At 40.3% G+C, this 22,953-nt stretch overlaps 1 protein-coding gene across 1 annotated transcript in view; it reads right to left on the reverse strand.

Annotated features, from left to right (window-relative positions):
* LOC122562401 (probable E3 ubiquitin-protein ligase HECTD4) overlaps window positions 1–22,953 on the reverse strand; it is a 293,168-nt gene that overhangs the window by 59,128 nt on the left and 211,087 nt on the right. The window contains exons 52-58 of the mRNA XM_043715258.1: window positions 22,575–22,711; window positions 20,760–20,886; window positions 13,239–13,376; window positions 9,749–9,885; window positions 7,629–7,789; window positions 4,649–4,830; window positions 3,079–3,284 (exon numbers count right to left, since the gene is read on the reverse strand). Of these exons, the coding sequence (XP_043571193.1) occupies window positions 3,079–3,284; window positions 4,649–4,830; window positions 7,629–7,789; window positions 9,749–9,885; window positions 13,239–13,376; window positions 20,760–20,886; window positions 22,575–22,711 (1,088 nt within the window). The remainder of the gene's footprint in view (window positions 1–3,078; window positions 3,285–4,648; window positions 4,831–7,628; window positions 7,790–9,748; window positions 9,886–13,238; window positions 13,377–20,759; window positions 20,887–22,574; window positions 22,712–22,953) is intronic.

A 22,953-nucleotide genomic window follows, 5' to 3' on the forward strand; every position in this document is an offset into this window, starting at 1 on the left:
AACAGCATTTGAAAAAAGCACTGCTGTTACTGGACTTTTGATAAAAAGCAATTTTAATCCTCTTATAAACTCAAAACCATAGCAATATAAAATCACAAACACTAATTCTAAAATAAAGCAGAAAGACACAAAAACACAATCATCATTTGTCCAGTAGCTATTTATTCATCTCTTAAATCCATTAAGTTATTTACAGAAAATGTACCAAATTGAGAAAGCAAATTTTACATTGTCACAGCTTGAGCAATTGAGATAAACAGGGTGTGAGAGTGCTACAGGATTCTCAAATCTGCCTAGTTGCATTGAATCATAAAACATTTAGAAGGGACTGGATGTTTTTCCATCTTGCATATGTAACATGCAAAGGATGAAAGGTGGGGGATTTTAAGTGTACCTCCTAAACAAAATATTATTTTCCTGCCTCGTGCTTACTGTTCTGTTTCAAAATGTTCTACATTCACAAGCTTTAGCAGCTGAAAAAAAAAGAACACGTATTTTAAAAGTTTTGAATATCAGAAAAGCACTGTTCCAGTGGCTGGAAAAGGTGCTGTCCACCACACGAATTCAATATTTGGGCACCATTTTATTCCTGAAGAAGGGCTTATGCCCGAAATGTCGATTCTCCTGTTCCTTGGATGCTGCCTGACCTGCTGCGCTTTTCCAGCAACACATTTTCAGCTCTGATCTCCAGCATCTGCAGTCCTCACTTTCACCATTTTATAGTTTCAATGCAGTATAAAATTGGCCTTTTTTGGCAATCTTATAAAAAAAGGTTTCAGCCATGTGCTCACTAACGCATGCTAAATGCTAAAATATCAAACATTATCCTGGTCAAAGCATTTCTTGTTGTTTATCTTGCAACTCATGAAAGGCCATTTGAGACAGTAAGGTATATCAGTGGTTAGCATTACTGCCTCACAGCACCAGGAACCTGGGTTCAATTCCACCCTCAGGCAACTGCCTGTGTGGAGTTCGCACATTCTCCCCACATCTGTGTGGCTTTCTGTTGGGTACTCTGGTTTCCTTATACAGTCCAAAGACGTGCAAGTTAGGTGGATTGGTCATATTAAATTTCCCATGTTCAGGGATGTGTAGGTTAGGTGCGTTAGCCATGTGAAATGTAGGGTTACTCAGAAAGGGCAGGGGGATGGTCTGGATGGGATGCTCTTTGGAGGTTCGGTGTGGAGTTGTTGGGCCAAATGGCCTATTTCAACAGTGCAGGGATTCTATGGCCCCATGGTCACTCTTTGGACTGAAAAAATGCCCCATTTCTCAGATTACTCTCAAAGAAAAGGTTTGTCAAGAGCTTGATCAACAGGTGTAACTATCAACATATAGCGTTTTCATCACAAGCAAGATGCTGCCATTAAGACAAAAAGATGCTCTGCCTTCACACAAATGAGTAACGTGGCATATGCATTTCAGTGGCATTGTGCTATTAGATAAATAGGCTGCACATCCCAAAGACTGATTCTTTATATCAAACAGCATATCTGTCAGCTGTTTACAATAAGCAAGGGTCAGACCAGACCCAACCAGCCTGCGCTTGCAACACTTATTGGGTATACAACCAACTTAGGACTGCCAGTTGGGCTCACAGTATGGCATGATTGCACGACTGCAAGTTAAATATATTAACACACATGTCCAGCTCTTTGCAGACAGAGAGAACACATACACATTTCACCTCTTTAAATGCAACAAAATAGGTGATCTCTATTGTCTGGCCATTTCTCAGGGCAATGCCTTGACCAGTTAGAGGCAATATGCCTTACTTAAAATTTAACCAAAGCTTGGCAGTTAAACATCATAATTAACTAGTGCATTTTCCATGGCAACAACTCTACCATCCAATCAGTACTCTCCTTTACTGTGGTACTTCTTGCAAATTGCCCTGATGAACGCAATACCAAAGCTTCTACAAAAAAATCTGTTTTTCAGCAATACTATTTTTGTTAATATCTGTTCCTGAAACTGTTGAAAATGCTAACACAGTACACACACACTATTCAGCTTGTGTTCCTTAAACTCATGTTCAACCACCTTGCAGCATGCCTCCCTCTCCCTCATCAGACTTTAGCTTCTAGCCTTGTCTTTCTTACTTCTAAGTCACTACAGGCCTCCTTTCAGGCCAGACTGCTTAGAAACGGTTAATATCAGTACCTCTCCTAGTTTTTGTTTTCTATCAAAGAATCTGCACACCGCCAGACTTCTGGATTGTTCTGACTTTGTATTATTGGACTCCTAGAGCCAGACAACAGCAGCTGTTTTCCTCTTTTTGTCTGCTCTATTTACATCAAGGGTTTAAAGACCACATTTAAATGCATGGAAACAAAATAAATCTTCAGATACTCCTGTACTACATTCATTACAAATCTAAAACAAACCCAAATGCATGTCTTCCCTTTCTTATCACTAAGGAGAAATTATATTTTTATACAAGTTCTACATCGTTCTTCCATTTTAGAACCTGAGCACTCAAATAACAACACGGTTTGAAGCCTCAACATAGCTTGGAAAATCAGAGCAAAGACATACACAATTTAACATCGAGTATCGATTACTTCTAACACATTCTTGTTATTGCAGGAATGTTTATTCAAACATTCCACCTCTTGAGAAAAGCCACCAAAAGAGTCAACCTGTATACTGCTATATGAACTTTGAGGTATGGGTCCATCCTGAAACAGTAGATCAGTTCATATTTTACTCAATCTTTTAGAATATCTCAAAACTGTGGAGACCCTTCATTTTGCTGCTCCTACAATCTTGAGGGTCTTAAAACTCATGATTGGTGCTGTCAATTAACTTCCAGGTATATTCTTTTAATCAGGATTGTATTTAGCTGAACATCTGTTGCCTCCAACCAAGTTTCTCAATGACGTATCAAAACGTTAGTGCCTCATTGGCTGATGTTATAGAGATACCTTTAAGGCACATGATCAATGAGACACCAAGGTACTGCATTTTAGTTATATAATAATATATACAACTATAATAAAATAATAGTTACAAATATGGTTTAATTGAAAAAATGTTAAATTCAGATGAGTCAAATAGAAAGCGAAAAAATGCTACCTGTAAGAAAGAGCAGATCTGTTTTGTTAAATCCAACAAACTTTCTTCACCCTGGTGTAAGGCTCGTGTGATAGCAACTGTAAGCCATTCCCTGATGGAATTGGAATTGCCCTGGTAGAACAGGTCAGTAGGAGAGCAGTTTTGACCCTGGTTACAATGCTGGAGGGACTGCGCCAAAAGAATTGAATTGGAGCTGATTGTTCCATCTGCAGGGGATGATGAACAACAAATTTCTTAAACCATTTCTCCAAGCTCTCTTTTTCATATAGAGTCTTATTTTAAATACTTGGCATTACTAATTTTCTTTATGAATACTGCACCTACTCATTTATACACTCACCACATACAGAATTGAACACACACAAACCCTTCTTGGCAACGGAGAGATATCAACTAGGATCTCAATTATTTGTGGCTCCCAACTTCATTGATCCCAATGTCATTTAAATGGTCTAAAGGGGCTACACCAGTTAGAGAAACTTACTCCTTTCCAATACACCACTAAACAAATTTCTTATTCACCAGTCCAAACAACAGACCAAGGGAAGATGAAAAAAAACTAAAAAGCTAAAGTGTCTCAATATGCCACTCCCATGTACTTCTAATGAATAGCTTACTAAACAATTAAAAAAAAAAGACCACAACAGGATTGCATGAACTAGGAAGACCTGGTCGGTACTAAGACAGATAAATAATATTTTTCTAAATTAAATTTTATTAAGACTATCATTAATAGTATCAACTGTCAGGTATCATTTACTTTGCTCATTCTTACATTTGAGGTGTGGATAACAGTACAACATTGACAATGAATTATGGCTGCTGCTTTAATACAAAAGTTACACTATCAAACTGGAGCCAAATAGAAAATATCAGCTCATTCTTAACATTCAGCACTGAAAACTGTTATATAGGAAATATTCTTTACACAAAGAGCTAGAAAAGAATAAAGCTGAATGTTCGCGTCGCAGATTTTAAAGCATTTTTTCTATTTCCCATTCTGCAGCCAGGAGAACCAAGTAAATTCAACTTGTCCTCTTTTATAAAAAAACCAAAAAAATCTGCAGATGCTGTAATTCGGAAAGAAAATAGAAATAGCTGGAAAAGTTCAGCAGGCCTGACAGCATCACTGGAGAGAAAACACAGTTAACGTTTCAGGTCAAGTGACCTTTCCTCAGAACAGCCACTTGATCCAAAACAAACTCTGATTTCTCACTAGTGATGCTGCCAGACCTGTTGAGCTTTTCCAGTAATTTCTGTTTTTGTTTGTGTTCTTTTATATTGCTTGGTATACAGCTAAAAAAACAAACAGTATTGTAGCTAACTTGTCGACAGATTTTCATCTTTATGCTCACTTTTCTCTTTTCAATTCATTTGTTTTGATGTGTTAATAAGATGTAAAATTGCCAACAAATATTAGCAATTAAAAGTTGAACAGAAGTTTGTTCCTTTCCCAAACTGCTGCGTCAGGAAGGGGACAGATCCTGAACAAGCTGCAATTATTTTACTATTACTTGAAAATTTACAATCAGTTTATCATTCAGCTTCACCTCAGTTTGTCATTACTAACCTGAGAGTGGTGGGGCCAGAAGTTGATTGGACAACAGCTGCAGATGCTCCAATGTGATGTCACGAACAGCAGGGATATGGAACAACCGGGTGAAAGTGTGGGGTGACTTGGGAGCAAAGATGTTCAGCAATGCCATCCGGCAATAGAGTCTGGCCAAAGAAGCCTCACAGCGCAGTAACTCTCTAAGCAGTTATGAAAAAGTGAAAACATACCAAAGAGATTTGAAAACAAATCAGGAACAATCAAAAACATACGATTTATAATAGTCTATCAATTACTGTACAAACTGCATCCCCTCTGTCCCCACAATTATTAACTGCATAATTTGGTGGTGATAGATCAATTGTTTGGAGGTTAGGGATAAATATTTTCTATTACCACTTTATCATTCTTTCAATCCAACGAACACTCGTATTAGACTGAAGAATGAAACTGGAAACTCTCATTTTGCTCACTTTATACAGTGAACCAACAAGAGTTTCATCGGCATCTTGTTGAAGTGCAGGTGATATACAAGGCAAAGAGAGACAAACAAGACAAAAAGGAAATAACAGCTCACTGCAGATGTGATTTTTATCAAATAAATCTTGACAAAAGTTGATCATTTTGGACAATCATTTGAGAACAAAGGCAGTGCAGAGAATGCATGTAACCACTTAGATGCAACTGCTCTTTTAAAGAAAAAATTAAAGATGATATGAGAAATATAAATATTCTGTTCACATTTGACAGTGACAATGACCACATTTCAAGTGTCAGAATGTGCAGCCTTTGTCACTTGGTGCACTTTAAAAAAATCATTTTCAACTTTGTATTTGACTTCTGTTCTACATTTTTGAGGGAAATGAGCAAGAGTTACTGAAATTTGAAGTGAGCACCAATAACAACAGTAAGGGAAATGAAGGACTCAACTTTTGATGCTGAAAGTGATTAGGCTTTAAGAACTGCTTCAGGTAATGGTCATTTTGCTTACAACACTGAACTCCATGGATAGTTTATTAAAGACAAGGGACGCTGTGCACTTACTCTCAATCTGTGAATACTTTTCTTCCCACAGACCTTAAGTGCTTTAAAGCTAACCTGATCCAACGTTCAGTAGTTTTGGCAAAGTGATCCACATCGACCAGGAAAATGTCAGGTTCAACTTCCAATGTGTATTGTTTTGGCCAAGAAGCCAGGGGAAACAATGGAAAGATCAACTGGCTTGAGGCCACTAGCTCAAGGAGGAGGAAAAGAAATATAGTTGGTATACTTTCTGATTGCCATTTTGGAAGACTATGTATTTAATAGTGGGCAATCACAGAAAAATACAAGTATGTAATGGAAAAACCTGCTAACACACTTGCCCAGGAACATACAAACGGACACGAAGAATTTCTGACAAATTCAGAGGAGGAGGAAGAGGAAGTTATTAGGTTACAACAGTATTAGGTTACAACATCACTATAGACTTTTGCCACTTTAAAGGAACAAACATCTGGTATGTTTCACTTGCTGTACACCTTTTTGTTTAAATTGACAACTAAATTGAAATGCCAAAGTGCAATGTAGAGATTTTAAGTTCAAGCAGAAAAATAAACTTATCAGAAGACATCACAGCTTAAGGTTTGAAAGCCTGTTTACGGTTTGTGAGAAGATTTGTAGCTCGGGTGCTCGTTGTTGTGGTTCTGTTCGCTGAGCTGGGAATTTGTGTTGCAGACGTTTCGTCCCCTGTCTAGGTGACATCCTCAGTGCTTGGGAGCCTTCTGTGAAGCGCTGCTGTGGTGTTTCCTCCGGCATTTATAGTGGTTTGAATCTGCTGCTTCCGGTTGTCAGTTCCAGCTATCCGTTGCAGTGGTCGGTATATTGGGTCCAGGTTGATGTGCTTATTGATTGAATCTGTGGATGAGTGCCATGCCTCTAGGAATTCCCTGGCTGTTCTCGGTTTGGCTTGTCCTATAATAGTAGTGTTGTCCCAGTCGAATTCATGTTGCTTGTCATCTGCACGTGTGGCTACTAAGGATAGCTGGTCGTGTCGTTTCGTGGCTAGTTGGTGTTCGTGGATGCGGATCGTTAGCTGTCTTCCTGTTTGTCCGATGTAGTGGTTTGTGCAGTCCTTGCATGGGATTTTGTACACTACATTGGTTTTGCTCATGCTGTGTATTGGGTCCTTCGTTCTGGTGAGTTGTTGTCTGAGAGTGGCTATTGGTTTGTGTGCTGTTATGAATCCTGGTGGTCACAGTAGTCAGTTCGGAAACGATCTGGGAAAGACAACGGAACGAGGACATGCCGCAACCCAAAGGACTAGCCACACTACTATACATCAAGAGCATTTCCGAACTGACAAGCAGGCTAAGATAAAAGGCAGGGGGGAGGGACTTGGGGGAGGGGCATTGGAAATGCGATAGGTATTCAAGTCCCCCAAGTCCCTCCTCCCTACCTTTTATCTTAGCCTGCTTGGCACACTTTCCTCATTCCTGAAGAAGGGCTCATGCCCGAAACGTTAATTCTCCTGCTCCTTGGATGCTGCCTGACCTGCTGCTCCAGCATCTGCAGTCCTCACTTTCTCCTGTCATCCTAAAAATCGCACTATAGATTTACGGCCATCGGGGGGAAAAACCATCGCTACATTAAGAAAATAAAGCTAATATTAGTGATAGCAATACAAAGAGGGCTTTACTGTCTCTTTACAGGTCATGCCAATGTTCTCCTTTCTTATGGTTTTATTTGGTGTGTTTTAAAATTGACTGACATTTGTGGTGGATATGTGTAAGTATATCAAGAGCTAAACTTATGCTTGGTAAGTGCACAGCGTTCCAATAATTTAACCTGTGTAATTTCATTCTTAACAAAATCACTGACTCAGCTTAATGGAATTTCAGTGGGTTGCGTGTCCACATTGCATGTGATAAGCTCTAATCTCAGGTGGAAGCATTGGTTTCAGGTCTTCAAACTGGACGTTACATTTCAAACTTTTATTTTAAAGTGAAGTATCACTCACTTGTGTATCTGGATGTTTGTGTTGTCCAGAGTAACTAGTCCATAAGCAGCTGTGCGTCTGTATCCGGCAGGAGGGCGCTCCAGCATATCAATTGGGTACCAATAACGAACCAGCACACCTTCACTTCTTAAGTACGTCTCCACCTGAACTAATTCATTTACCTAAATTGGGGAAAACGAATGGAATGGTTGTTTTACGTGGACCATAATAGCAATAGTAGTGTTTTATTAAATAGCAACAGCAATGTCAATAGACAAATAGGTGAACAACTAGAATCGAAGATGACTTATGCTTACAATGGCAGGAAGGGATCTTGCACTACAGTAACTGCACATCTTCCTTATCTAGGTAGGCACCGGAAAAAACTTCGCATTTTTGACAACTCAGTTACTGATATCAGTTAGGAGAAAGTGAAGACTGCAGATGCTGGAGATCAGAGTTCAGAGCGTGATGAGAGATACATTCAAGGGGATGGGGCTGGGGGAAGGTAGCTGAGAATGTGATAGGTAGATGAAGTTGGGGGGAGAAGGTGATAGGTCGGAGAAGAGGGTGGAGAGGATAGATGGGAAAGGTGATGGACAGGTCAAGAGGACTGTGTTGAGTTTGAGGTTTGGGACTGGGATATTGTGAGGGGAGGGGAACTGAAGAAACTGGTGAAGTCCACATTAATCTCATATGGTTGCAGGGTCCTAAGACAGAAGATGAGATGTTGGATGGTTATAGTTTGTCAATACAAGCCCAGGACCTGCACTGGCGGACTGGGAGGGGGAGTTGAAGTGTTCAGCTACGGGGCAGTGGGGTTGGTTGATGCAGGTGTCTCAGAAGTATTTCTCTGAAATGATCCGTAAGTTGGCGTCCAGTCTCCCCGATGTAGAGGAGACCACATTGAGTGCAACAAATACAGTCTGTATTGGTTGGGGTGCAGGTAAATTTCTCTCAGATGTGGAAGGATCCTTTGGGACCTTGGATGGACGTGAGGGGGGAGGTGTGGGCGCAGGGTTTGCGCTTCCTGTGGTGGCAGGGAAAGGTGCCAGGAGGGGGGTGTGGGCTGGTTGTAGGTGGAGGGAGTGGGGGGGGGGGGAGAGAATGGATCTGAGTTGCAGAGGAAATGGTCTCCAAGAACACTGATAGGAGTGGGGAGGGAAATGTATCCTAGTGTTGGAGTCTGTTTGTTGGTAGTGATATCAGTTATACTAATATCAGTTGGTGAACAGGAGATCCAGTCCCAGTTTCAGTCTGGCCCCAAAAGATACAACACACTGGTCCCTCATTCTGCTGCATTTATAGCCAATGAAATTTATTTGTCTCTCTACCTCTTGGCCAAAAGGCCTTGGTTCAACACCTACCTCGTCTAAAGGTGTGTCTTACATCTGAACAGGTTGAATTAAAACATCAAAAAGTGATTGCTTTGCCCCTTCTCTTCAGTGCTCCACACTTGTCATTTTGAGGGTTTGGTATAAAGAGTGTATTAAAAAGTTCACCCACTACAAAAGATAGTTTTATAGAAGTATCCAAATTTACTTGGGCACTTCTCATTGCTCTCTACTTGAGTTGCCTAAAACAGCCTTTTCCGAAACAAAAGATTCCAAATTTTGTTGTGAATAATTGACTTAATGTGCTCACTACCACTAGAAAATTGTGTAGTTCTTAAACATACAGATGTGGAAATGGCTAATTACGTTATCATTAAGTCATTTTCTTGCATTCTTCTATTGAGCTTCAGAATGTGCCTTTTCATTCACAACTGAAATAAGCATTTCAAACATTTCATGTATTTTAAACACTGAAGCATGGCTCATGTGGTGTCAAAAACAATAAGAATAATTGCAGGCACACGGTTTTCTGACATTCTGTAGAACAAGACAACCAGTGCTCCCACTTTCTAATTTTCTTCAGCTTACACATCTTCCTTATCTAGTAAGACACTGAGCAAAACCTTGTGTATTACCAACCCAGAGTCACTGATATCAGTTGCAGTCCCAATCAAAATTTCCAGTTTCTGTCTGCCCCAAAAGATACGACACGCTAGTCTCACATTCTGTTGCATTAATAGCACATCGGAAATTCATTTAATGAATTCAGGTAATTACTGCTCTCGACTCAAATGTTTTGTAACTTACCGTGTCAACGTCAAGAACAACTCCATTCAAGCCAAAGGTTTTCATCATTCCTCGGATGGCAAACTTTGGTAAAGCAGTACCACCAGTGCTGCTGTTAAGATTATTACTATCTGGGTACCGGATCACCACTGTTAGGCCTGTAAAAAACAGATGACCAATTATATGATACTGGTATTGGAACAATTTTGCCCACAATTGAGAGAGGTGATTTGATAGCGGTGTCCAAGATGATATGGGGCATAGATACAGTGAATAGTCAGAGACTTTTTCCCAGCGTGGAAATGGCTATCACAAGGAGGCATAATCTTAAGTTGACTGGAGGAAGATTTAGGGAAGATGTCATAGGTTGATTCTTCACACAGAGTGGTGGGTGTGGAATGCACTGTCAGCAGTGGCAGTAGAGTTAGCTACATTAAGGACATTTAAGTGACTCTTGGATAGGTACATTGCTAATAGTGAAATGAAGGATATGTAGGTTAGTTTGATCTTGGAGTAGGAGAAAAGGTCAGCACAACGCCGAGGGCCAAAGGGCCTGTTCTATGTTCTAACAGAGGGCAGGTTTACATTAATTCTGGACCATACTGGGTCCTTTAAAACAATGTAAAACAATGTCAGCTCAGGTCATCAATAAAGCACAGTTGGTCTAGACCAGTGTTGCTCAAAAGTCACGATGAGGACTCAACAGTGCTGTCAATGATATTTACATTAACCCCTATTGCTACTATATTGAAAATGACTGTGACTTTTGATTGCATTGCTGAAAGACGTCCTTTAACAAAAGCAATTCTGTTTGATAAAACAGAGCGCAAGTGCAACGTGAAAATGGCATTGTAACAGGGGCCTTCCCAGTCCAGCCCTTCAATTCCTCTCAGCCATGCAATGGATTCATCCCACCCATCGACCAACCAGGTCGTAACCTCCACCTGTCTCCATCCATCTCCCCTTCCCTTCCCCCTCCCATCTGCAGCTCTCCTTACACCCACCCCCCGTTCTAAAGAATGGTTACACCTGAAACATTGACTTCTCCACCTCCTGATACTGCCTGGCTTGCTGTGTTCTTCCAGCCTCCTGCTTGTCTACCCTGTAACAGGTAAAACAAGGAAACTAATGGGCACAGAACCAAAAGCAAACAGAGCCAAAGAGTCATACAGCATGGAAACAAACACTTTGGCCCGACTTGCCCCATGCCGATCAGACATCCCAATCTGACCTAGTCTCATTTTCCAACATTTGGCCCATATCCCTCTAAACCCTTCCTATTCGTACACCTATCCAGATGTCTTTTAAATGCTGTCATTGTACCTGCTTCCACCTCTCACTCTGGTAGCTCATTCCTGATCGAATTCAGTATAAAGGACAAAGCAAGAACAACAGCACAGGGACAGGCTCTTCGGCCCACCAAGTCTGCACCAACACATTTTGCCCCTCCATTCTAAAAATTTTTTCACTTAGACAATCCATATCCCTCTCTTCCTTTCCTATTCAAGTATTCGTCCGGATGCTTCTTGAATGTTGCTAAATTATTTGCTTCCTCCACCTCCTCTCGCAAACTGTTCCAGGCACTCAACATAATGAGTGAAAAATGTGCCTCACACATCAACCACCCTCGCATCTTGAACCTGTGTCCCCTAGTAATTGACCCCTCCACCCTGGGAAAAAGCCTCATACTTTCTACTCTATCCACGCTATTCACAATCTTATAAACTATGAGGTCTTCCCTCAACCTCCTGCATTCCAGTGAAACAATCCCAGTCTATCCAACATTTCTTTATAGCTAAAATCCTCCATACCAGGCAACATCCTGGAGAACCTTTTCTGTACTCTCTCCAAAGCATCCACATCCTTCTGGTAATGTGGTGACCAGAACTGTACATGATATTCCAAGTGTGGTCTAACTAAAGTTTTGTAAAGCTGCAGCATCATTTGTCTATTGTTTATACTCAATGCTCCTTCCAATGAAAGCAAGCATGCCACTGATTTTTTTGACTACTTTATCTACCTGAGCTGCCACCTTCAGTGATCTGTAGACCTGCACACCCAGATTCCTCTGCATATCAATACTCTTAAGGGTTCTGTCATTCACTATACAATTTCCATCTGTACTTGACCTTCCAAGATGCATCACCTCTCGTTTGTCTGGATTAAATTCCACCTGTAATCTTTCTGCCCATGCTTCCAACTGATCTATATCCTGCTGTATCCTCGAACAATCCTCCTTACTATGTGCAACTCCACCAATCTTTATCATCTACAAACTTACTAATTAGACCAGCTACATTTTCATCCAAATCATTTACATAGATTATGAACGGCAGAGGTCCCAGCACTGATCCCTGTGGCACATATCTAGTCACAGCCCTCCATTTTGAAAAAAACATCTTTCCACCGCTACGCTCTATCTCCTATGACTAAGGCAGGTCTATATCCATCTTGCCAGCTTACCCCGATACCATGTGACCTTTTGTAGCAGTCCGCCATGTATGACCTTGTCAAAGACTTTACTGAAGTCCATGTAAACAACATCAACCACTTTTCCCTCAATCACCTTCATCACCTCCTTAAAAAACTCAATCAAGTTAGTGAGACACAACCTCCCCTGCACAAAATCATGCTGTCTATTGCTAACAATAGAATTTGCTCCCAAATGCATATAGATCTTGTCCCTGAAAACCTTTTCCAATAATTTCCCTACCACCACCTATAAGACTAACAGGCCTGTAATTTCCAGGATTATCTCTGATACACTTCATAAACAATGGGACAACATTGGCTATTTTCTTGTCCTCTGGGACCTCAAGTGTGGTCAAAGAGGATGCAAAGATGTCTGTCAATTCTCCAATAATTTGTTCTCTTGCCTCTCTCAATATTCTTGGACAGATTCCATCAGGACCTGGGGACTTTGATATCTATCTTAATACTTTTTAAGATGCACAAAACCTCTTCTTTTGTAATAGCAAAAAATTCATCACTCCCTTCCCTGAAATCATCTTCCACCAACTCCTCCTCCTTGGTGAATACTGACAAAAATTTCATTTAGGGCCTCATCTCCCTCTCTGGCTCCACACAGATTCCCTGCTTTGACCTTCAGTGGGCCAACTGTTTCCCTGGCTACCCTCTTGCATTTTATATATGTATAAAAACCCTTGGGATTCTCCTTAATCCTGTTTGCTAATGACTTTTCATGACCCTGTTTATCCATTCGAATTCCTTGTTTACATTTTTTCCTACTTTCCTTATATACTTCAAGGGCTTCATCAGTTCCCATCCTCCTAGACCTTATGTACGCTTCCTTTTTCTTTCTGACCAAGGTATAACATCCCTGGTCATCCAAGGGTCACGTAACTTGCCATACCTAGCCTTCATTCTCACAGGAACATGCCGCTCCTGAGGTGTCATTTGAAATACTCCCAGTAGTCAGGGGCTAATTCAGGGAATTGAACTACAAACTACACAATAAGTCCATTAAGCTTGATACAAGACAAATAACTACCTTTTCGAACTTTATCAGTTGTGAATTTATTGGCTTCATCTTTAATGTCTTCAATGGTTGGGAGGTAGAGATCTCTAGGTATGCCACCATTTTCTTCATAAAGGAACTCGACAGTCTGACGAGCAATATCTACCATACCTGTTGAAAACCAAACATCCATTTTAAGATTATAACAATTTATTAGACATACCTGAACAGAACCATAAGATCTTACAAACATTACAAAAACATTTTAAATATATGGCTAATATTAATGCCTGAATATCTTCACTCTAGTTGGAAGAAATTTAATGATAGATCTTGGCTTTAATCTTCATTGGACGTGCCTACCATTCGCCAGCAGTTGTTCAGATATTATCAAATTGGTTTATATAAATTCACATTGTGTTTTTAGTGCTAAGTGAAACACGTTAAGGTTTATCACTGTCTCAGTGTGCATGCTGCAATTATTTAAAGGTAAAGGTAAAGATGTCATAGTCTCAAAGCACCACAGGGTTGCCCTCTCATTAAAGAGATTAACCTGAGGTTTACTACACCTCATGCAAGGGATGAAGTAGGAAAGAAGAGTCCTTCATCATAACTTCCTCCAGTGCATAAATTGAACCCACGTTGGTGTTTTCACTTTGCATTGCAAACAAGCCTCCCAGCCTACTGAGCAAACTGACTCCCTAAAATTATGAAACGTGTGCTGTCACAATTGACATCCAAGTTTGAAATACATTCCTGGGAAGGAAGTACGAGGAAATGACATAGTACGCATAATCCTTGGGTCCACTGACAATTAGTCTGAATATGCATCTAAAAAATTCTGCCTATAACCATTCCAGCCCCTGAATGACATGGGCATTAGTGAGTCAGTTGGTAAAATATGACAAGATTGTAAAAATTAAATTCTTAACGCGAATTTAAAAAATAAGCTTTTTTCACCTTTGATTTATTGCCAGAATATTGTTCGCGAGCAATGAGAGGCGTAATTACATGCATTAAAATCCAATTCTTACCTGCACCTCAGTTATAATGTTTGCTATTTTGCCAGGCAATGAAGACAAACAAGAGTTACAATTCCCAACATGAAAGTCTAAGTGGATAACTGGTAACTCCAGCTCATTGCTTGTTCCTCAATATCTCAGGGAATGCTCCACGGACAACAACAGCCTGCAGTCTTCAAGCATGGAGACTGGCATCAAACATGCACCGGCCTCACATCGTGACACGTCGCTGACTCATTTAGAATATAACGCACCAATTCAATATTGCATTCTGGAATGCACCAACACCTTTCATGGCAATATGACTGACAGACCACTATTTTCAGGGACAGACACCCATCTCATGCATCAGAACAGGGTGCATCTCAGGGCTCCGAGCTTGCTCTCTTCACACACACACTCAATGACGACAGCTGCTTAGAGCATTGCTACCTTGCATCTTATTCAGAACTTACACAGCCTTATAATACTTCTCTTTTGCCCTGCTTTTTCATGCAGACTGACAAAAACTGGCAGCTCGTCATGCTTGCCAGCAATAATCAGTAAAGGGAATGGACATGTTCCTGTATGGCACTTTGCTTCATCAAATGTCAACCAACACTAACTACCACTAGAGGTGTGCTAATCCCAAATTCCTGCACTTGTCCCATATCCTTGTATTTTTTGATATTTCAAGAGTTCATCTAAATTTTTTTTTCAGTTTAGAAGCTTTCCATCTTCCATTGCATTCTCAGGCAGTGCATTTGAGATTCTCACAGCCCTCTGAGTGAAATTGTTTTTTTCTCAAATCCCCTTTGAATTTTCTGCTCCTTATTCTAAAACCATGCCCCCCTCATGGGTGATCTCTCAACCATACCCCCCCAGTTATAAATAGCTCAATCCAGTTTCCCCCTCAGCTTTTATGCTCTGAAGTAAACAATCCAAATAATACGTCGTTAAGAGGTATATTTATATTTCATATGTTAAAAAGAAAGATTGAGACAGAGATGCCAAGCAGTCTTCTCCAAAGCCAATAAAATAAACAGTTTGAGAGACCTTGAGTTTTTTTTAAAATAAAAGTTGGAACAATGGTAACAGCCTGAATGGGTGGGGTCAAGCTCCCATAGAACCAGGAATTTTTTTTTTTAAGTTTTAGCTTTCAGTTGTGGCTGAGGTCTTGAATCTGGATGCAGAAGCTCTTATTGCTCTCTGTTACAGCTAAAACTTGAGGTTCTCTTCTTGCTGCCAGAATGAGGCAGTGTATTTTACTGAATTTGCCTTTTGCCAAGGGTGTGTTTATGGAATATTACTACACTGGAACAGTTAGCTAGTAGTAGTTTAGATATATTATTTGTTAAGCATTTTGGTAGAATTACAATTAAGCCATTTTATTTTGTCAGTACTTTAATTATACAGTACAGTAGCGCCTCGACTTACGAACTTAATCTGTAACAGGAAGTTCGCGAACTGAATCAATTTTACCATTGTTTGGATATTTACGGAGTCTTTTCTCTTTTTTGTCTCTCGGAGGTTGATGATGCCACAAGAAAACGATCCAGAGAAACTTGTTTTTTTCTTTGTTGCAGATTTTTCTGAAAATGGGACACTACATTGTCATTTAAAATGTTCACTGCTCTGTTGGTCACAGTTTTGTTTGGGTGATGCCTCTCAACAAAAGCCTGCACTTCACTCCATTTGCTACAAATGTCTTTGATTTGAACACTTGATACATCTTCCCTCTCTTCTTCCTCCTCTCCAGAATGCTCCTGCTGCATAACCTTCACCTGCTCCTGTTGCAATTCAACAAGATCTTCTGTGCTGAGTTCTTGTCTGTGGTCCTCCACCAGTTCTGCCACATCATCCTCATCGACCTCCAAGCCCATATTTTGGCCCAGGGTCACAATCTCGTTCACTACATTTACTGATGTCTCCTCCTCAAAACCCTCAAAGTATCTCTCAGGTACACAATCTGACCAAACTTTCCTCCAGGCTGACTGCAACGTACGGAAAGAGACCTCGTTCCATGCCTTATCAATAAGGCTTATGCAGTGGAAGATATTGAAGTGGTCCTTCCAGTACTGACCAAGGGTCAAATCTGTGTTGATGGTGACCTGGAAACACCTGGCAAACAGAGCCTTCGTACATAATTTTTTGAAATTTGCAATGACATTCTGGTCCATGGTTTGGATGAGAGGAGTGGCGTTGAGAGGAAGGAACTTTACTTTTATGAAGTCATATTCAATGTCCAAGTCTTCTTCCAAATTTGGAGGATGGGCAGGAGCATTGTCCATTACTAGAAGACACTTAAGTGACAAATTATTTGTTTCAAGATATTCCTTGACAGCTGGTGCAAAAACTTCTGTCAACCATTCCATAAAAATCATTCACGTGACCCAAGCCTTGCTATTCGCCCTCCACATTACCAGGAGTTTAGCCTTCAACACATTATTGCTTTTAAAAACGCGAGGATTTTCAGAGTGGTAGACTAATAGAGACTTAATCTTGCAATCCCCACTTGCATTCGCGCACAATAAAAGTGTTAACCTGTCCTTCATTGGTTTGTGGCCCGGTAGTGCCTTCTCCTCTTGGGTTATGTGGGTCCTTTTGGGCATTCGTTTTTCCAGAAAAGTCCAGTTTCATCACAGTTAAAAACTTGATGTGAGACATAACCTTCATCTTCGACAAATTTATTGAATTCCTTCACAAAGTCCTCCGTTGCCTTTTTGTCCGAACTAGCCGCTTCTCCATGCCTTATTGCACTATGGATTTCAGTTCGTCGATGAAATTTATCAAACCAGCCTCTGCTAGCTATAAATTCTTCAATGCTAGCAGTACTTGTACTCGACAGTGCCGCCAATAAATCACAGTGTATGTGTAAAGCCTTCTCGCAGATTATAGTCTCGTTAACACTATCTCCAGCAAGCTCTTTTTGATTTATCCAAACTAATAATAATTTTTCAACCTTGTCTAACAATTTAGGCCTTTGCTTCGTTAAAATAGTCACTCCTTTCGCCATGTCAGCTGCCTTTAGTGCCTCTTTGTTTTTTAGGATAGTACAGATAGTCGATTTCGCCATGTCGTACTGCATAGCGAGATCAGATACGCGAGCACCATTCTTGTGTTTAGCTACTTTTTTCCTCCTTCATTTCTACAGTAATACGTTTAGGCTTCTTAACACCACTATCACAACCACTTTTCACTTTCTTGGGAGCCATAATGAGGGCTAGTTTAATGCAAAAAACAAAAAAAAGCGTAAGAATGCTTGGATGTTGGATGCTCACAACGTGTGCACCAAAGACGAACTGAATAAGATCACGCGGGGCCCGAGAGCTTTTGCGTTCAAAGCGTGCGTAGCAATGCAGAACAATGACAATGAAACCATGGGCTTTTTGCGTTCGTACCTTCATTCGTACCTTGAATTTCGTACATACATTGAAGCAAAATTTTACGTACAATCCTGTTCGTAAACCGATTTGTTTGTGAACGGGGTCGTTCGTATGTCGAGGCGCTATTGTACATAAAAACCGTGTGTTTTGTTTTAAGCTTGGTAGTTTGACCAACTGAACTGCACCTGAACACGCCTTACACTTACCTTTAAAATAACAAAAAGTTAGGGTCTATGTCATCTCAATATATTTTGAGGGGGTTAGGTCTGTTCCATAACAAAACCTATCTAGTCTCTCCTTATAGCTCAAATGCTCCATCACAGGCATCATCCTGGTGAACCTCTTCTGAACCAACTGCCAACCCTCACCCCATCCAAGTGCTATCATATCCTTCCTATAGTGAGGTGACCAGAACTGCCCACAGTACTCTAGCTGTGGCCGAACCAACGCTCTCGACAACTCCAACATTACCTCCTTGCTCTTACAACCATTGCCACGACTATTGAAAGCAAGTGTCTCATCTTCCTTTTTAACTGTCGCATTCATGTGCGTTGTTAACTGCAGAGGTCTATGAATAATTACTCCAAAATCCCACTGTAATGTAAAAATCAGGATTTTTTTACCAAAACAATGCAAGGCACTAGTTAAGTCAGACTTAGAAAACTGTGAACAGCTTTGGTCCCCTTGTCTAAGGAAAGATATGATGTGAAGGTGCCAGTGTTGGACTGGTGTGGACACAAGTTAAAAATCGCACAATACCAGGTTATAGTCCAACATGTTTATTTGGAGATACAAGCTTTTGCAGCATTGCTCCTTCATCAGATAGCTAGTGACCCTAGCTACTTGATGAAAGAACAGTTCTCTGAAATCTTGTACCACCAAATAAACCTGTTGGACTATAACCTGGTGTTGTATGATTTTTAACTGAGGAAAGATAGATTGGTATTGGAAGCAGAACAGAGAAGTTTCTATAATTTATGAATTGATTTTCTTACGAGGAGAGGTTGAGTACTGATTGGAGTTTAGAAGAATGAGAAAAGACCTTCTTGAAGCATATACAATTCTTAGGGGTTTGACAGGGTAGATGCAGAAAGGTTGTCACCAATTGTGGGATGATCTAGGACCAGAGGGCATAGTCTCAGAGTAAAATGAGACTCACTTTAAAATAGAGATGAAGGAATTTCTTCTGTCTGAGGTTCTCAATCTATGGAACATTTTTGAACCACAAAAGGCTGTAGAGGCTGGATCAGTAAGTATATTCATGGCTATTGTACATACTTTTAAATCTGAAAGGGAATCAAGGGTTATGGGAAAAGCAGGCAAGTGAAGTTGAGGATTATCAAATCAGCAATGATCTCACTTATTGGAAGAACAGATTGGGTAGGCTGAATAGCCTGCTTCTGTTCCTACATTTATAATCAGTCAAGGGCAGTGTTTTATCTCAGTCCAGGGCTTTGGATATGGTCAGAGCCAGGGGTTCCATCCCATTACAATCAGTAATTGGCCATAGTCTGCAGATTGAATGCAACCAGTCCAGGGATTAATGGTAAATCAATCATGAGCAGCACAATCACTGATCACTTACCAGTTGGGGCTGTCCTTCCAAAACCCAGGGGGTCTGTTCATTAAAAGTCAAGGGGGTTATCAGAGGCAGTATATTTTGACAGTTGGCATGACTAAGCTGTAGGCCCAGAGCTCAGCAGGCAATGTTTAGAGATGAAGACTTAAATGAGAGAGCTGTGGTAGGATATAGGTAAAATTTAAGAACTGATACGGTCAACAGGGAATGCAAAGAAAAAGGAATAAAGCTTTAGAGATCATTTAAATTAACAGCCTGAGCTTGCAACACTCTCTGCGAAGTGTGGTCTGTGTCATCCAAGTCATGGGGATTACAAGTGTGCAATATAAATGAAAAAAAGGCTGTTACCACACCTGGAATAGAGAGAGTAAGTTTTTTCTCTGAAGATGCAAGTTCAATTTGTAAGCAATGTGAGGCCCTCCAAGGGGCAACTACATTAATCAGGCACTTACACTGCACCAGTTTAAGAACTCTGTACTGTAGAAATCTACATGTGAAATGCATGCAGTGGCTAACTATGTCAAATGCAAGTTCTAGCCTTGCAATCAGTTCTACTTAATTTGAAATTAGCTCAGGGGTAAACAAAATAAACTTCACATCTTTATGAAATCATATGATCCTTTTTAACTATGAAAGGCAGAATAAACTTTGCTTGTCCTATAAAATGGCCAATGGATGAAGTGCATGATAAAGGCAAAAGATAAATAATAGAATGCAGCTAAAATAATTTGTGTTGGCATTAAACTCTTTACAATGTGAGCTAAACAATTAGAACTGCCAGAGAAGAAGTGACTTCTGCTGACCCAATCAATACTTGCAACTCTAGCAATACTACCAAAACCAGATTAATTGGGTATTTATCTTATTATTGTTTGTAGGTTTGAGTGAAAAATGATCACTGCAGTCCAAAGTAATTAAGTTGAGACACTTCTGAGTTGTATAGTACAGTTATAAAATATCACATATTCGTTCCATTCAACTACTCAGTTGTCACTTATTACTACCTTTACCACTTGACCTTAGGAAACTGACAGCAGATGACATTCATACAGTTGCTCAGCATAGAAGGTAATTTTACATGAAACAACTGCTCCTGTGTTCTTTATGACAGCTTTCATTAATATAGCATTTTACATAATCAAAAGTCCTAAGTCAAAGGATCAAACTAAAATACAATAACTTGCCATGCATGCAGTTATTAAGACAGATTACCAAAATCTTGGTAGTGACTGAAAGGAGAGAGAGAAAAAAAAGAGGAATTTAGGGAATTTTAGGCCTTTGAAAGTTCAAGATTTTGCTACCAATTGAGAAGTGAAAATTGTGGATGCGCAACAGGCCCAAATTGGAGGACAGCAGATATTTCAGACTCATCAGACTGGATGAGATTGACAAAAAAGGGAAATGGCAAGGCCATTTAGGAATTTGGAAGAATAATGGCAAACAGAAAATCATAAAGAATAAATCAGATTAACACATGCTCAGGCAACTGTTTTTAAAAACGGAGTATGCAACAATTCAACAAAACACTGCTAAAATTGAACAATCTGCTGTGGCTATTCATTAGTCACATAAATTGCTTGGAACTTACCAAGCTGCAATGCACCCTTTATCTGATCTAATCCGGATTTTCTTTCTGCTTCATTCCGGAACCGTCTGCGAATTGTTGGGAAAACTTTGGTTTCCCAGGCTTTGACTAAAAGTGCATAGTGATCTTCCTGTGAAAAGACAATATAAGAAATCAGACATCAATACTTTGTCAAACAGCATCACACAATAATTGGGAGAAAATGATGATAAATGAAAAAATATTTCAATCACCAATTTCAAATTCAACCTGATAAGTTTTTGTTTTGCAAATTTTTAAATTCGATACATTGATGTCCACGCCTCAAGTGCTGTGATAACAAAAATGCACAGGTTAAAAGATAAGTATATGATGGCCCTTGTCATAAAAATGACTCGATCATTTATAATTAATCTTCTCACCAGAAAACTCAATTGAAATATCTGCAGTGCAATCTCCTCAGTTCCCCACAAAATTGCTGCATCAACTGCTATTGAAGTATTCATGGAATCATAAATCCCCACAATGCAGAAAGAGGCTATTCGACCCATGAAGTCTGCACCAAGCCTCCGAAGAGTTTCTCACCCAAACCCATCCCCCCTATTCTAACCCCATGACCCTGCATTTTCTGTGGCTAACCCACTAGCCTGAACATCCTTGGACACAATGGGGCAATTTAGCACAGACAACCTACCTAATCTGCACGTTTTTGGACTGTGGGAGGAAACCAAAGCACCTAACCACACAGACACAGGGAGAACATGCAAACTTCACACTGATAGTCACCCAAGGCTTGAATCGAATCTGGGTCCCTGGCGTTGTGAGGCAACAGTGCTAACCACTGAGACACCATCTTTCCATATTGGGGAGCACAAGGATCTAACTTATAGTTGCTTTTAATTCATTTTGTGGGATGTAGGCATTGTTGGCTGGCCAGCATTTATTACCTGCCCTGAGTTGCCTTTGAGGAGTTGGTGGTGAGTTGCTTTCTTGAACAGGTGCAGTTCATGTGTTGTGGGTTGACCCATGCTGCCATTGGGAGGGAATTTTAGGATTTTGATATTGTGACAATGAAGGAACAGTGATATTTTTCCAAGCCAGGATGCTGAGTGGCGTGAAGTGGAACTTGAAGGTGGTGGTGTTCCCACTTATCTGCTGCCCTGATCCTTCAAGATGGAAGTGGTCATGGATTTGGAAGGTGCTGTCTCAAGATCTTTGGTGAATTTCTTCAGTGCATCTATGTACTGTAGAATGCGCTATTGAGTGTCGATGGTGGGAATGGATGCTTGCGGATGCAGTGCCAATCAAACGGGCTGCTTTCTCCTGGATGGTGTCAAGCTTCTTAAGTGTTGTTGGAGCTGCACCCATCCAGGCAAGTGGGCAAGTGTTCCATCAACTCCTGACTTGTGCCTTTTAGATAATAGACAGGCTTTGGGAATAGATAATGGACAGGCTTTAGGAAATCAGGAGGAGAATTACTCGCAGTAATCCTAGCCTCTGACCTACTCTTGTAGCCATTGTATGTAAGTGGCAAATATAGTTGAGTTTCTGGAGAATGGTAAGCCCCAGGATGTTGGCAGTGGGGGATTCAGTGATGGTAACACCACCGAATGTCAAAGGGCAATGCTTAGATTGACTCTTATTGGTGACAGTCATAACCTGGTGTTTTGTATGGCACGAATGTTAAGATGTCTGTCAATTGTATGATAACTGCAGTGATTTTTGGCTCATTGCTTATGGATTCCAAAATCTCAGGAAGGGAAAAGAGACCAAACTGATGTGGAGAAAGATAACATACATCTTGTTTTCATTATTAACTTGAAGTTATAAATCGCTTACTCTTGGAACATCATCATCGTCGTCATCATCACTTTCATCATCGGGTACTGGTGATGGATGACAGTATGGACCAGATATCAAAAGGTTTTCATAGCTCAATTCTACTTTGTAATGGCAAGAGGCATCACTATCATATTCTGTAAATGAGTAGAGGAGAATGTCACCTGAGGCACATTTGCTGTACATCATCCTTACATCAAATAGTGTTCTTAAGAATTGTAAAAGTTTTGATCCATTCTAAATTACTAAAAAATCTGACTAAAAGCAAAATGCTTTAGATGCTGGAAATCTGAAGTGAAAACACAAAATGTTGAAGATACTGAGCAGGTCTAGCAGCAGCTATAGAGAGAAACAGGGTTAGTGTTTCAGGTCAAAGACT

Source organism: Chiloscyllium plagiosum, chromosome 25 (genome assembly GCF_004010195.1).
Source record: "Chiloscyllium plagiosum isolate BGI_BamShark_2017 chromosome 25, ASM401019v2, whole genome shotgun sequence".
NCBI lineage: Eukaryota > Metazoa > Chordata > Chondrichthyes > Orectolobiformes > Hemiscylliidae > Chiloscyllium > Chiloscyllium plagiosum.